The 15,385-nt window shown below is 36.1% G+C and overlaps 1 protein-coding gene across 5 annotated transcripts in view; it reads left to right on the top strand.

Annotated features, from left to right (window-relative positions):
- KNDC1 (kinase non-catalytic C-lobe domain containing 1) overlaps window positions 1–15,385 on the top strand; it is a 59,983-nt gene that overhangs the window by 20,034 nt on the left and 24,564 nt on the right. For all 5 annotated transcript variants that reach the window (XM_039553874.1, XM_039553875.1, XM_039553871.1 and 2 more), the window contains 3 exons: window positions 4,795–4,941; window positions 7,070–7,187; window positions 7,541–8,562. In XM_039553874.1, coding sequence (XP_039409808.1) covers window positions 4,795–4,941; window positions 7,070–7,187; window positions 7,541–8,562 — 1,287 coding nt within the window. The remainder of the gene's footprint in view (window positions 1–4,794; window positions 4,942–7,069; window positions 7,188–7,540; window positions 8,563–15,385) is intronic.

The raw sequence follows: 15,385 nt of genomic DNA on the forward strand, positions 1-15,385 counted from the left end.
TCCTGGAGAAGTTTAGTTCTTTAGTCCTGTCAAGCAGTAATACAACAATGCCTCTGTCCTGGTCTCTCTGTAGACTTGGAGCTTTTACTTCTTTTCCCAATCTTTTGATTGGCAGATTTTAAAACTAGAGCAGATCATTACTTTTCTCTGATTTCACTTCCTATAGTGTTAAATGGTTATAAAATGGCATGCAGCAAGGCAAGTAACTTTTGATTAGAACTTGCAGAAGCCTTTTGGAAAGTATTTCAATAATGATGTAAAATTATAACATGATGGCAGAAGCTTTCCTCTCCTTTGGTGAGTGCTTCCAGTACTTAGCCTGATCATTTAAAAAGAATTTTGAATTACCTTTTTTTTTGTTTGGTTTGGGATTTTTTTTTTTGTCTTGTTATGCCTTTGTGTCTTGGAAACCACTCTAGTATTAAAAGTTATTTTGATTTGAGGCTACTTGTATGATTATGACCTTCAAATTTTTCTCTGAAATACATGAGTTCCCTTGTTTCAGCATGTTGCTGAAAGGACTTCTGTTACCTCAAATCATACTTATTACTCTCTTCAAACATCTTTTTTTGTGTTGCCATTGTGATTCTTAAAGGGCACATTATTTCCATGATGGCTTTCCCAGTAATGCACACCATAATGGTTTACCTACAATTCTTGTTATACTTGCTGACTTTGGGCTAAGAATACATGTACTCTCTAGGACCAAATCTGGAGAGTTTCCTAATGTGACTTCCTCCCTTTCCTCCCATCCTTTTTGAAGCTGACGCTGTGGTGCAGTCTTGCTGGCATGGTCTATATATTTTTGTAACAAGTGGCATTAAGTCTCTAACTCCTAAGCCTCCTCAGGAATTGTGAAGAGATTGCTTTGGGTTTGTTTGGTTTTTCTTTTGGATCTCTCTGGAAATTCATGCTATTTATCAACTATTAAATTATTATCCTGTAATGCAAAATGCTTATAATTCAAAAAGCTTTTCTCCTTATCTACATTTAAAACAAGTGAGTGTGAGGGTGGGTTTTTTTGGAGGAGTTGTTGGGTTTTTGTGGTGGTGTTTTTGTTTGGTTGAGTTTTTTTCAGAAATTAAGGAAAAAAGCCCTCTTAATTATTTAATAGAATTCCTAATGGCCCATTCAGTCCCAATTCTGTCTGGGCAGAAGAAAAGTTGTTTGCCACCCGTTCCTATTTGTTACTCTCCGTAGAGCAGACTGAAAAATCTTTAGCTTGCTTTTGAGATTGTTTTCATTGAGAACAGTCGCTTCCAGTAAGCATTAGGTATTTTATAGTTAAGAATTTGCTTTATTTATTGCATATACCCATCTTGCTCTCCGTTCCCAGGAAGTGAAATTTTCTTCCTAAGCCTAACTGCGCAGTTAAGTAGAAGCATTTTGATGCATTAACTTGGGGAACGCCCCACCTAGTGGATGATCACAAACTCATTTTCTCATTTCTCCAGTTTGGACAGACTTACAGTTACATTGGATTACCTTAAATATTACCCATGTTTACTGCCAGCTCAGGAAACTGATTAAATAGCTGGATTTTCTTTCCCCTTTTCCTTGTGGGGTGACAGTGGTGGTGTTTTGGGAGCTGGGAGAGGGGAAAGGTAAAAAAGGGGATTTACATGAAAGAAAGTTTCAAGTTGAAAAAGATGTTCACATTCCCAATAAATGTTTTAACATAGAAATTAGTTACAAGCTACGGTGCTTAAAATGGCCATCTTCAAAACTAGCTTTCCTGCATGTCAGAGGAAAGGAAGTACCTTAACAGAGCAACTTTCTGTGTATTGGGAAAAAAGATCTTTGTTCAGTGTGAGACTGGCCTTTCTCTTGTACAAGAAAAGACGCAGTGAACTTCATTAAAACAGGACAGTAAAATGGAGTTGAAGCCTGTCTGCTTGCATCTCAGACACTTGTGCTTTTGAAGGCAGACTGGGGCATATGAGATATACCCCACTGTGAACAGAAATTATTAATTGGAAAAAGTGGGATGAAGTAATGTGTTGCTCTGCCCGTCTTGTTCCTATGTCCTATAATGTTCACACCCAGCCTTCTGTGTATGAAGAAAATTTGTCAAAAGCAAATTCTTTTGTTCCTTTAAAGTTAAGCTCCTCATCTTTCTGTCCTGCTTTTGGAGCTGGTATTTGAGTCTTATATAATGAAATTATATTCAAATAGTCTTTCTTATTCTCCTGTATTATAAGAACTAGTGAATTCTTACACATTTGTTACTGGAAGAAATTATTCCACTCTGAAGTTACTCTGTGTGGAAGTACCTTCTGACTCCCAAGGAGTCCCCACACTATATGGCATTATTCCTTCTGGTGTTTACCATGGCTTGGTCTGTGTAGCATAAGTCCATAACTTGTGCAGTGTGTTTTCCTTCAGTTCTTAGAGGAATGATTAATTTGTTTCTATAACAGTAATTTTGTGGAACAGAGGTGATGTCACTTGTTGCAGATCCTATCAAATAAGTGGAATAACTCACTAATATCAATATATTAAACTGCCCAGAACAATACTACATTTATACAAAAGGCTCTTTAAATAGAGCTGTATTATATTTTTAAGCTTGTCCTTGTTTCCTTATTCTTTTTTTAACTTTATGTTAATTTCTCTGTTATGTTGTCCACTGAGAAATGGAAAATTACATAGCTTACTGAAAAAGTGTTTAATCTCAAAATCAAGGAATAAGTTCTACACTGTACACTTCTTCACTGTTCAAAAGCTTATGAAACAGTCTACAGAAAAAAAAGACCTTAAAACCATCCTAAATTCCTATTGTGGAAGGAATTTTGGTTAAATTTCTTCTACCAAGTGAAATACATTAAAGTTTATAAATCTAGATTTTTTTTTAATCCTTTTTTCTCAGTTACAGTTACCTTTTCAGGCCTTCAGTCTTGGGCAGGCTTAGAGTAGTGCTACTTTTGTCTGGTTAATTTTATAGCAAGTTAACTCACGTGGACTGTAAACCAAGCTTTGAGCATTTACTTACAGGAGTTGTACTTCCTTTGTGTGTAGTTCTGTTAGTCTAGGGTGGAGTGCAGTTTCTGCAGCAGAAATAAGTATGGGTAAAGGTTGTGTATAAAGAAATAACTTTTGCCATCACCTTGTTAGTGGGCTATTTGCTCAGGCTTCATAGTTTTGTATCCTTTTGCCAGCATGGTCTGTTTCATCTTACAAAAAAAAAATAAAAAAACCCCAAAAAACAAGTCTTGTCAAGGGTTCAGTAGGATTGCTGCCACTGCTGGGGGGGAAAGTAATCCTTACTTTTGGAATAGATTAACAGCCTTCTTTCTTCTGCTAAATCAAAATAAAATCATAACAGTTCCTGTCTTAGTTCCTCTGAGATTCTCAAAACTCTTCAGTTACCTCTTCTGCTTAATGATGAAGTTGTATAACAGTGAAGAACTTGAGACTGAAATCACTGCTTTGCAAAAAAATTTTATCTTTTCTATCTAGATCAGATGGCATATATTCTGCTTTTCTGACCTTTTCCCTAATCTTGATGTGTCCCAAAAATAAATCAAGGCTTCAGAGCCAGCAGTCAGCACTGTTTATGTATTCTTGGTTTGGGGATGGCATGGAGGGGGGAGGGAAGAGAGGAATTGTCCAATCTCACACACACAGCTCTTCCTGATGAGGTGGTTTTGCACTTCCCTTCATGGAGGTGCCCTGCCTCACTTGAAAGTAAATATATAAGCATATCTGTGGAAAAAGTATAATTCATACAATTTAGAGACAAAAACACACCTTAATGAGAAAGTTAGGGGTGGGCGGAGGAAGGAAATTACTTGTGACCTTTGAGTCAGTCTTCTTTCGAAGAGTAAGGTGTGTAGCGAATGTGTTAAACAACCAAATTTACTGTACAAGTGCAGTCATTATTTTATTTAGGTATGTATCTGTAAGCCTCAGAGGGCAGTGTTCAGTACACTTGAATTCCTGGCTACGCTGTATCACCATTGAAATGTTTACCCAAACTTGGTCTTATATTTGCTTATAAATTTTACTGAATTGTGTTCTACAAATGGAATATAAAATACAGGCCATGATGGATAAAGTACCATTACTACTTAAGCAGATGTGAAAAGGTATTTTTAAAATTTTTAAAATTTTTTTTCTTTTTTTCCCAGAAAGTAAATTACTTCTAAAATTAAGAGGTAGCTGTGTTGTATGGGAAATCTATTGCATTTTCACTAGTTTTTAAAAAGTTGCTGGTTCACCTCTGTTTTTATTGGAACTCTTCACAAGGTTGTGAGCTTTAAGCAGAGGTGGAAAACATGAAGCATTTTTAAAAATTCTTTCATAAGTGTCTTCAGAGACTAGTGGTATTATGCTCTATTTTTTCTGCTCATTTTCTTTATGCTTGATAGCACTCATAAAATATTGCTATATATAAAAGGGGTTTTTTGCAAATTAATATTTTGTTTCCCTGCTAAGAGGAATGTCACTTCAATCTCCCAGCATGCTTCTAACTTAAACAATACTTACACAAACACAGGGTTCTGAGTTTTATATTTAATTGTAGCCTGATATAATAATTGTAATACTGGTTATTGATGAGGGGGGAAAAAAAGTTCTAGTTGGACCCCACAAAATTTTCTTTTTGTTTGCAGCAAGTATATCCCCCTAAGCAGGTCTGGAGCTGGTTTTGTTCCTCATGTTTAAATTAAACCACTTTTCCAGTAGACTGTTACGTTAAAATTGAAAATAGTGTAAGTTTGTGTGATCTTGAAGCTTTGGTGGCAGGAGAGAGAATTGATAGCATATTTAATGTCTTTTTTACACTTCATGCAGGCACACATCTATTCTTTGGGTGCAACACTGAAAGCAGCGATCGAATATATCGTAGAACCTGAGACAGAAACAGAATTTGGACAAGATCTGCACACTCTACTTGAACAAATGCAAGAAGACAATCCTGAAAATAGGCCAGATATTGAGGTAAAACAGCCTTACATAATTTTTTGTTTTAAAAGAAGTGATACTAATATTTCTGTATGTGTGCTCATTAATCTCTATTTATCTTGTTAATCTCTGTAATTATCAAGATGGTCTTGATAAGTGGTATGCTCAGGTTTTGCAAGACAGCTAAGGTCTTCCCAGACTCTGCAGAAATTCATCCTTTTTCCCACTCTAATGGGGATATAACGTGAAAAGTAGATGTATGTGTTAGAGAGTGTTTGGATTTTTAAGAAGATTGGGTGAGTACGCTGGTGGATCTAAATTTTCTCATTAACTGTTTCTTCCCATTTAATATTTGGTTTGCAGAAAGAGTGTCATTAGAAATAAAAGCACAGGCATTACACTGTGAAATTTGTGTGACCATTAGATTGCATTTAAAAAGGGGATGTAGGGACCCTGCCCCAGGAAACCTCTATTCCTTGGCATGTTCAAAGCTATGTTGTTTGAAGCATTACTGCTAACTAGTTTTTCTGTAAATGCATAAAAGCTTAGCAGCATTTGATTAGATATCTTTATTGGATTTTGTATTTTATTCCATTTGCCTCTTTTTTTATCTTTAGTTGTTAGAAAGAATTTGAAACCAAATAGGATTTTTCAAGCTGATGTTTTCAAAGAATTTACATTCTAAATGTTGGTTACCTAATAGAGTAATTTGACATTAATGTACGAAAGTTTAATGCTTTTGCAGGCTTTGAGAATGTAACCAGAGAATAACAGTTGTGCAATGTGACTTTTCTTGAATTCAGTTCTTCTACTTCAGAGTAGTGCTGTCTACTTTTCGGGGGGCAGGTGTTTCATTTTTCTGAGCTGATAGTGTATATTCTAAATGGTATAGTGCCTATGATCAATGCTTTGCAGAAAGAGTGCTGCAACAGAAGAATTAACAGGTTCATTTTTATAAAGCAAAAAGCATTGGCTCCCTGATTGAGGATTGCCCAGGCAGGAGACTGTATCTGATATGGAGCCTGCTTGGTCAGCAGTTCTATTTCTCCTCATTTACTTTTGAGTAGTCAGAGGAGGGATTGTATAGCACTCTCTCATCTCCAAGTGGTTTGTAGGCCCTGAAAGTAGTTGCTGACTATTTACATCAATCCAAAAATAGCTGATCTTGGGTAATATATAAGGGTCACTTTGTGAGTATGTTCTCTCTGTTCCTTTTCCCCGGACACTTTTTTGGGTGAGCAGAGTTGGGGGAGCTATTTGGAGGAAAAACCCAGAGGCTTTTCTAGGCATTTTGCTGGACTTCAGCACATTTGGATACCTGTCTCCCTTTTTCCTGTCCTTCCTCAATCCCATATGTGAACCAACAGTGCCAATTTCTTCCTTCCATGCACAACAGCAGAGGAGCAGTTGAGTGGGTTAGTGGGGAAGTGAGAGCATCTCCTAAGAGCTGTATGAGGTCTCATCAGTGTTTATCTAGGAGGAGTTTATCTTACAGTGTTTATCTTACTGAGGAAATGGTGGGATGTATTTGGAAAGGCAGCTCTCTTCTACATGCTGCCCAAAGGGACAGGTTTTTAAACGTGTAAATATCTGTAGTTAATTGTGTGTGAGACCAGTGCTAATGCCATCAAATGGTGCTCAGGCTGCAGATAGGACTGTTACTTCTTGTGATCTGATAATGATTGCTTTCTCTAACTGGGAATATTGCTTTCTAGATATTCGTATTTTGCAGTTTTTAAAAAATTTAGGGTTTAATTTTAATGTAATTTCAGTAATAAAACATTCATCATCCTGCCTGTGTCACTGAATTCTAGTGAAGCATTGGCTGTTTAAAAAAGTAATCAACACTCTAGCTTTTTGCATTTTCACTATGTTATTCATAAAGGATAACATTTAAGATAATTTTTATCAGTTGTTCTTGATGTTCTAACTGTAGGCTAAAAATTGAATTGTATTAAATGACTTCATAATAGCCCATGGTAAAAACAAGAAATTAATTCAACCACATAATAGAAACATGCAGTATAAAGAATTGTAGAAGAAAGACCTCCAGTGTAGCATCATATAAATTCAGATGTTCTGTGGGAGTTAACGTCATACATGTTAGTCAATATTCACAAATCTATTCATTATTAAATAAGTATTTAATATTCATTTTCTCTAGAGCATTTTGTCATTATGTGAAGAAAAAATGAAGATTGCTTCATCAAGTAATATTTGTCGAAGCTTGTCTGCTGTTGGAAGAAGAGTTCTTTCAATTGAATCATTTGGTGCTTCTCAAGGTAACCTTAAAATGTATTTAGTCTAAAACTTTAGATTGCCTGACATATCTAATGCTTTTTAAAAGACTGTGTTTGTGTGCTCTCCTGTTATAAGTTCCTTTCTAGATTACAGCAAATCATTATTAAATATTTGTAGATCAGTGGTGGGGAACTGGAGATATGCAACTCTTAATTAACATAATATATTTAGAGCGCCCCTTATGATTCAAAGTGATTTGTTCAGAAGTAGAGAATTTGTGTAACGTACTGAAGATATGTAACAGCAATGCCAGAAAAAACAGTATAAAGATTTACTAGGACAGATTAGAAGGTTTAAATACACATTTAATATAAGCATCTGTTTTTGTATCTAGATGTCTGTGATAACATGTGGAAGGGAAGAATGTGTCAGAGAAGTTTGGGATCTAAATTATATTTAAATGACAAAAACAACATAGCAGGTGATTCGTCTGCAGTGGAAGATGTGACAACTGCCTGTCATAACAACTCTTCTGTAGTTACCATGGTGACTGGCAGAGAAAGTGGCTTAAAGGAAATGCAAATTGATCTGGATAATGAGAAAACTCAGCATTCTCAACTTGCAACACAAACTGAAAAGAGCAAAGAAGAGGACAAACATGCAGTGTATACTGACAGTTTTGCTAGTGCTGCTTTGGATATAAAATCATGTGTTATTGACCTGGAGAGAGATGGCCTTTTTAAGAAAGGTTCTTTGAGAAAAATGAAAACCTTTCCAAAGCTACCACTTGAACTTGCAGATACAAATAACTTTTTTACTTCTGTAACCAACAGTGGACCACTAGATAGGAAAAATCACTTCCTGAAACAAGAGTCACTACCTCTAGACAATAATAACGGGGTTGCTTTTTCAAAGGGAAATCTTAATTCGTTTGCTGCCAGTAGTCCACCAGAAATAGAAACAAAGAATCACCAAGCTGATGATCGTCATTTAGAAGCTCCATGTGTATGCACACAGGTGTCTGGCTTGAATCTAGAAGAACATATGTCACTTATCAATGGTAAAAAGATAGGTTTTTCTTCATGTGATCATAAAGAAGACTGTTCTGGTGCTACATCCGAAGTGCTAAAACCTGCTGATATGCCAAAAGGCCCAAATCAGTCAATTGCTGGAGCAAAAATGCTAGGCAACTACATGGTGTTGGAAGACTTTTCTGAAACTTTTCAAGGGTCAAATGAAAATTATGTACCACATTTTAACAAGATGGATTCAGTGTTAACAACAAAACCCAGTGGGAACAGATGTGGATCAAACCTAATTAGGCCACCAGAATTAAGCAACGGTGTGATGAGTGCAAACAATAATGAAGATAATCTTTGTGGAGGCAGAGATTCAGAAATCAAAAGTAATGAGCAGGTAGTAAAAATAAAGTCTTCATTATATAGTTGCTGTAGTCACTTATGTGGAGATGAGATGACTTAAATACTGTGTGATTTCTTCCCCCCTTGTCCCCTTTAGCATCCCAGAAAATCAAATTTTGCTCGTCTGCACACCTTAAGAGTTAGTATTGGAAATACGGTGATCCTTTTTTCCTCTTAAATTAAAAAGTGCTACAGTGAAATTTATGCTACTGCAAAATCAACTTCCATTTTAATTTTTTATTTTTTTACAAATGGAGTCTACTTGCTAGTGTGTTAGAGCAGCATTCCTTAATAGCTGATTACATTTGTAAGAGAACATGACCAAAGCATACATATATTTTTAACTCTCTGTGTTACTGACAATGCATAAATTTCACTACCTTGCAGTGAGCCTCCCAGGTGCTTATGAAAATTGCAAAATTCCTGACTGTAAACATGACCTCATTGAAATCAATGGCAATATCCCATCAGCTTCAGGAGGATAGAGTCTGGTTTTTTTTTACTCTTTCATGTACATTTAAGTTTTTGGAAATTGTACATATGCTATATTTGTTCTGTGTTCTTAAATTGCCGTCTCTGTTTGTTATGTATGTTTCACTATAGAATTTAAATATGTGCACAATATGATGGATATGTTGTCTCATGCATTTAGTTTTTATAAAGAGCCAAATAAGAGAGGGAGAATCTACCAGAAGTTGTTGATAGATAACTGTAGTATGGTCTCTTCTCTGCTCAAATTACATGTCTCAGGGTGGACAAGTTTGGTCTCTGACTAGATGGTTTTCTCTTGTGCCACACTCAGAGGTGTAAACAATCCCTGTAGTAGGAGAGCTGCTGGCTAAAACTGCAGGGTGGTTTATCCTTCTCCAGCTTTGTTGTGGCGGGACAAAAATTAGCAGCACAAACTTCACACGTTTTGTTTCCAGAAATTATTCTTAGGTGAAGATGTTGGGTTTTTTTCTTGCTTGTCTACTGGCAAGTCAGCCTTGTTCTCCTTGCCTACCCATCTTCCAGCCATCCCATGCAGTGGGACTTAGGGTTATAGTCAGTCTCTGTCCATCCCTCTTTTCACCTTGCCCAAACACCTCCACTGGAGCACTAACCTAGATTTGTCAGGTGTGTAAAAAGCCTACGATTCATCACAGCTCAAAAACTAGTGCAAATTGAAGAATCCATCCTTTTTCCCTTTCCTGTCTCTTCTCCCTCAATAGGTGTGCTTATTAAATTCATATTTCCAGAGGATAGTAAATATGGATAACTACCACATGGCATGGTTTTGCCTTCTGAGGGAGTTATTTGTTGTATGCTTATTGAATCCTTTATTTAGGTTTAAAACTCTGCAAGTGCATTCTTCAGAGTCTGAGAATTGATCCATTTATTGTACACACATCCTTTCTTTTTTTCTATTTCTGCCATCACTTATGAACATAAGTTGAGTGTAGTGATAGAGATTCTTTTTTAAGGAGGAAGAAAATGTTGAAGTAAGACCTATATTCTGTCCTTAGTGGATTACCAGGGCAAAAGTTTGTCTGGGTGCATGAAGGTAGTTTCAAGAAAATAATCTTCTCCAGAATTATAGTTCTCCAAAATTCTTCCATGAAATTAAAAGCTGTAACAAATTTCATTTGCTTTTTGTGCAGCAGCACTTGAGACTGACACACAGATAAGTAAACCAAAACACGTTTTCAGGTTATTCTGCTGTTCTTCTGAAGTCGTCTTTTTCTTCAAATATTTCATCCTCAATTTAAATAAAGTATTCATTAAACCTGAACAGAATTTCATTCTCACAAACAAGTAGGCTCTTATTAACAGTGAGGTTATCCTGTTCCCACTGAACTCACAGGACAATCACAGTGACTTAGAAAAGGTAACTCGTATTCCAGATAACCTAATAAGCAGTGCTGTAATACATAGGATCTGAAATGAAGACAGCAGGGGGGTGATTCTTTGTGATATCAGAGGTTTATAGCTGTCTTTTCAATAGAAGAAATGTTTGATAGACTCATGCTCTATATTCTCTCTTTTAATAAAGGATTCCAGCAAATGTTCAGGTTCTGCCACATAAAGATATGCTATTTAGAAAAATCTTGTTGGTCTTAAACAAAAAAAAAGCAAACATGATAAAATCTTCTTTAACTGCTGTTAAGGGAGAAAAAAAACCCCTTTAAATATATTAACAACATCTAGGCTTCTGAAATGGCTTCCTGAAATGCTGAATTTCTAGCCTTGTAATCCTTTGTTTTCTGAAGGAAGGTCATTCATTGTTAGTAGTCATTAAACTATATAGCAGACTTTATTACTAGTCTTCTTAGAGAAATGGAGTGGGTTAGTGTTTTCAGCTTCTTCTTTTCTTTCGGAAAAGAGATTTTATTCCTCAGGCTCCTAAAATATAGCAGGTTTTGCCTCTGTTACCTCTTGACAACTGGAAAAAAAAAAAAAAAGCCATACTGTGCTATCCCTTGCATGACAAAAGTACAACTGCTGTCTCTCTCTCAAGTTCCCATTGGCCAGAATTTTACCAAATACTTTTTTTTTTTTTTTTTTTAAGAAAACCTGAATTTGTTGATTTACTGCAAAAGCACAAGAAGTGTGAAGCCCCAGCTAATGTGATTTCTGCCTTGTGGGGTAAACAGAAAATACCTCAGAAGATTTGCAGTGCTGCTCTTTCCCGAGTTTTCTGTAACAGATTGGCATGATTGCAACAAATAGAGCTTTTAGAGTAGTACCTCTAGCATTCCTTTCAATATTTCATGTTGTTTAGAGAAGGTGCAATACCAACCCCATCCGGTTGAAGATCAACCTTGTCTGCTCTGGAGAACAGACAGTTTTTCTTGCCTGTCAGTACTTCTCCAGTGGACAATATTTTTCTAATACTCAAACACTGCTTCTTATTGTTGTGTGCTTTACTGCTAGTAAGCATTACTAAAAATACTTGCTTGCTTTTGTCTGGCTACTGCAATGTATCTTGTGAGGGTTTTCCTAGTAATTTTTATAGTTTTGCATGCCATAAATAAATATTTTTCACTTCAAGTTTGAGTGGGGATCTTTTATTTCTCTAACCAGTTTCATTCCAATCAGGTGTGTCTCATCTCTAACCCTTTAAAATGTTTCTCTGTGATTTAAATGCTATGGCCTTGGGAAGGGTTAATGGGAACCTGGCATATGCAAGTTTGTTTTCTGTTGGTCATTCATACCCTGTCAAGCATGAGAGAAGTGAAAAGCCATGTAGCTAGAGACTGACACTTTAACACTGGGGAAATAACACTTGGAAGGAAAGAAAAGTTGTCAATTCCCAGAATATTACTTGCTAAGAAAAGAGTGATGAAAATCTTTCTTTGGCTATTTAAAACATGCCAGCATTATGTTCATAAAGTAGATTATGTTTGCATAGTTGAAATGCTTTACTAAATTTGGGGTTTACAATTCTGGTACCAACAATTAAGTAGAAGATCTATTAAATGATCTTTGCAGCACTGCAAAAAACCCATCACTTTTCCAACAAGTAAAGTTTAAAATGCAGTCTTTGGGCATAAATCAAAATGGCACCAGGATGTAGCTGTAGGCAATAATGGCTCATTTGGCTCTTTTATATTTTCTGACATAGTTTTTATGCTGTGAAAAACATTTTCTTACTTTAAAGAATGGGTAATATAATTTCTGTTATGAAAAGGTCTGGTTTAGAACACGAAAAAAATTTGGAAAGACACATTAGATTATAATTTTGTTTCATCTTTGGTGCAGTTTCACTGGTGATAATATATTAATGAATGTTTAATATCAGTATTAATGTTAATGGTTTAAATGAAGTGGACTTATAGATGGGGAAGAGTTATTGTGAGCTTGCTTTGCTAAAATATGTGAATAGATAAGAAACAATGCATGCTACAGATTGTTTGACTAAAACCATTTAATCATATATTTTTCAGTACTTCTGATTTTTTTTTTTAATTGGTGGTTGAGTGGGGTTTTTATTTTTAGGAAATAGTAATATCCATGAATCAGAGACTTGCATGTTAAAAAACAAAACAGCCAAACCTGAGACATGCCTAAATAAGGAGTTTTACACTTAAATGTTTACCAAACCAAGGTTCAGTGGAGTTAGAATGTGCATTGTGTTAAAATACCTTAGCGGTGAGGTACCGGGAGCATTGCATTAAATACTTTTATTTAAGGATGGAAATGCAAATATGTGATGAAACATGTCTTTTCATGTACCTTGACTACATGGGGTAACTTTTGCAAGGTGTTAGAAGCACAAGTCCCCAGCAGGTCTGAACCCTCAGTTTTCATCTGAAGTCTTCCACATTTCTCTTTCTGGTGTACGAAGGTGAGAATTTGTAATAATTAGGACACTGTAAGAATGACCTTCTCAGGTATTTGTTTCAGGAATAAAATTAATCTTTGATATGATCAAGGTGAGGAGAGATGTGAGTTATAGTAAGAGACAATAGCAGTGCAGGTAGTTTTTAGCATGACAGAAGACCAACTAGCACACAAATACCAGCTAACAATATTATATTTGAAGTTTCTTGTTTCTTTAGAATGCTTGCTGGAGAAACAATGAGCATATGCATTTAAATTAAGTTCATCAGCCTGTAACCAGTCGGCATCCTTTTTTTTCCTGACTCGGTTTGATTTAGCCATCCTGTACATGGCAGTGATTCTCCTTTCTGCTAAGATTTGCTTTCCCTACATACTTTTTTCTTCCAAAACAGAGTTTTCCTGGTGCCTCTTCATCCTCTATTTTCTAATCTATCATTGACACTTGTTCCTTATCATAAACTTTTGCTGCTGCTCTTAGGATTTATACCTACTCTCCTGCTGCACCTAAATTTCTTTCTCTCATTTCTTTCTTACTCCAAAGAGCTTGGATATCCCAGAAGTGATGAGAAATACTTTGCAGCTTTCTGCTGTACAACTAACTTCATTCTCCAGTTTACTGACAGATCCTTCTTTCCCTGGCTAACTATTGATCACCTTCTCCTGAAGTGAAAGATTATTTGTATACGTGGTAAAGAAGTCCATCTTTCTTCACTGCAGCTTTTCGAGCCTCTAGAGACATAAACTTCAAGAGGAGGGATTATCTTACAACTAGGGTGGATAATAACTAATATTACCACAACCAGTGTGGATAACTAGTGTGTAGTTGTATCTTACAACTAGAGAAACATGTGGCACTAGTGTATACTTATTAGAAGAAAATTCCCAAATCCCAAAACCTTCTTAATGTTTTAGTAAGTCTCTGAAATTTCTCTTATGGTTTCTTTTCACTCATGTCAACTGTGCAGGGTTAATTTGAAGATTGACTGCTCCTTTCTTTGTAGAGTGTCTGTGAGCAAAGACACTTGAGGCACATGAGAACCAGAGTGCTCTGGAGGGGGAAACAGCTGCTCAGGGATAGTAATCTATTAACAGTATGAAGCTCTATCTTACACGGTCTCTAGACTAATTCATTCTTTTGACTATCTGTCCTTTTCCTTCCTGCTGTGTGATTGATGGCTTTTTATCAGACAGTTCAAGAGCTTACTTTTCTAGATATAGTAAAAGAACACATGGATGAAAGAATTTTGCACTCCAGGCTGCTGGTGATAGCAAAATTGGAGAATGAAACTGAATCTTATCACCTGGCTTCAAATCAGTCTATGCTGAAGTTCCTAATTTTTGCAATGTGCCACAATGTAGGATAGAAGAATAAAAGCACCAAGTTCATTTTTATCTGTCGGAGGTAGGCAGAATATGAAACATTTTCAGTAAATCAAAAGGTGTGTTTCTTGTCATATTTTGTTTAAAAAAAGAGTCATTTATCTGGTTCACCTTGAAAGAATATTTAAAGAATATGAGCCTAAGGTATTGTGTTCTTTGAGAAGGTCTTCTGGTTAAAATTATCAACAAAGTTTCAGCTACAGAAATTCATGTCCTTCTCTTCTCCATAGATTGCACTGAAGCTATTTCTGTTTGTTGAGCTTTATGAAATTCAATGCAGTAGCCTGCTCATTACATATTGCATGATAAAATCCAAAGAGCATCTCAGCAAAGGGTATTTCATAGACAAGATAATGAAGAATTGAGTTTAGTAAATGACAGTGCAGAGGCTGATTTGTCAGAGTTAATGATGTACTGCCATTGCGTGTGGGAGAGACCCTTAGCCTATGTAGGTTTACAAATACTGATTGGGATATAAAGGTGTCTCTAAAAGCAGCAAAACAGTTCAGAGGGGTTTTTGTTTGTCTCCTGTGCTTCAGTTTTGTGTTTGGGTTTTTTGGGTTGGCTTGGTTGGCTTTTTTATTTGATTGGTTTTTGTTTGTTTGCGGTTTTTTCGAGAGTGGAGTGTTTGGTTTTTTCCAGAGTTAATCCTGAATTACTTCTGGTAATTCTTTTTCCCAACATGGCCTGAAGTTGACTCTCTCAGGACTGCATATGCAAGAGAAAATGTTCTGTGCTCTTTTTTAAAAGAGTTCTTTGGGTTTGCGCTCACTCAGAGGTTTCTGCCTACAATGAATTTTTTATTGTTCCTTTGGTAGATGAGCAGAGATCCTAAAGTGCCGCTGATGTCAAGAGCCACTACTAGAGATAAGCTTTTCCATTAGCACGGTTTGATCGGGAAGGTGTGTGTGCACTACTATAAATCTCATATTCTTAGATTCATACAAACACACACCACCCCCCAAATATAAAAAATCACAAAATGTAAAAGCATGTCTCTGAAGAGCAGTAAGTTTCCATGGAGCAGTATATTTGTCATGTTAAGGTATTATGCCAGGTATCAAAAGCTAAATTGATAGTCAGAAAGACTAATGCTGTTACTACAAATTGAGCAG

The sequence above is a fragment of the Corvus cornix genome, chromosome 6, assembly GCF_000738735.6.
Source record: "Corvus cornix cornix isolate S_Up_H32 chromosome 6, ASM73873v5, whole genome shotgun sequence".
Taxonomy (NCBI): Eukaryota; Metazoa; Chordata; class Aves; order Passeriformes; family Corvidae; genus Corvus; species Corvus cornix.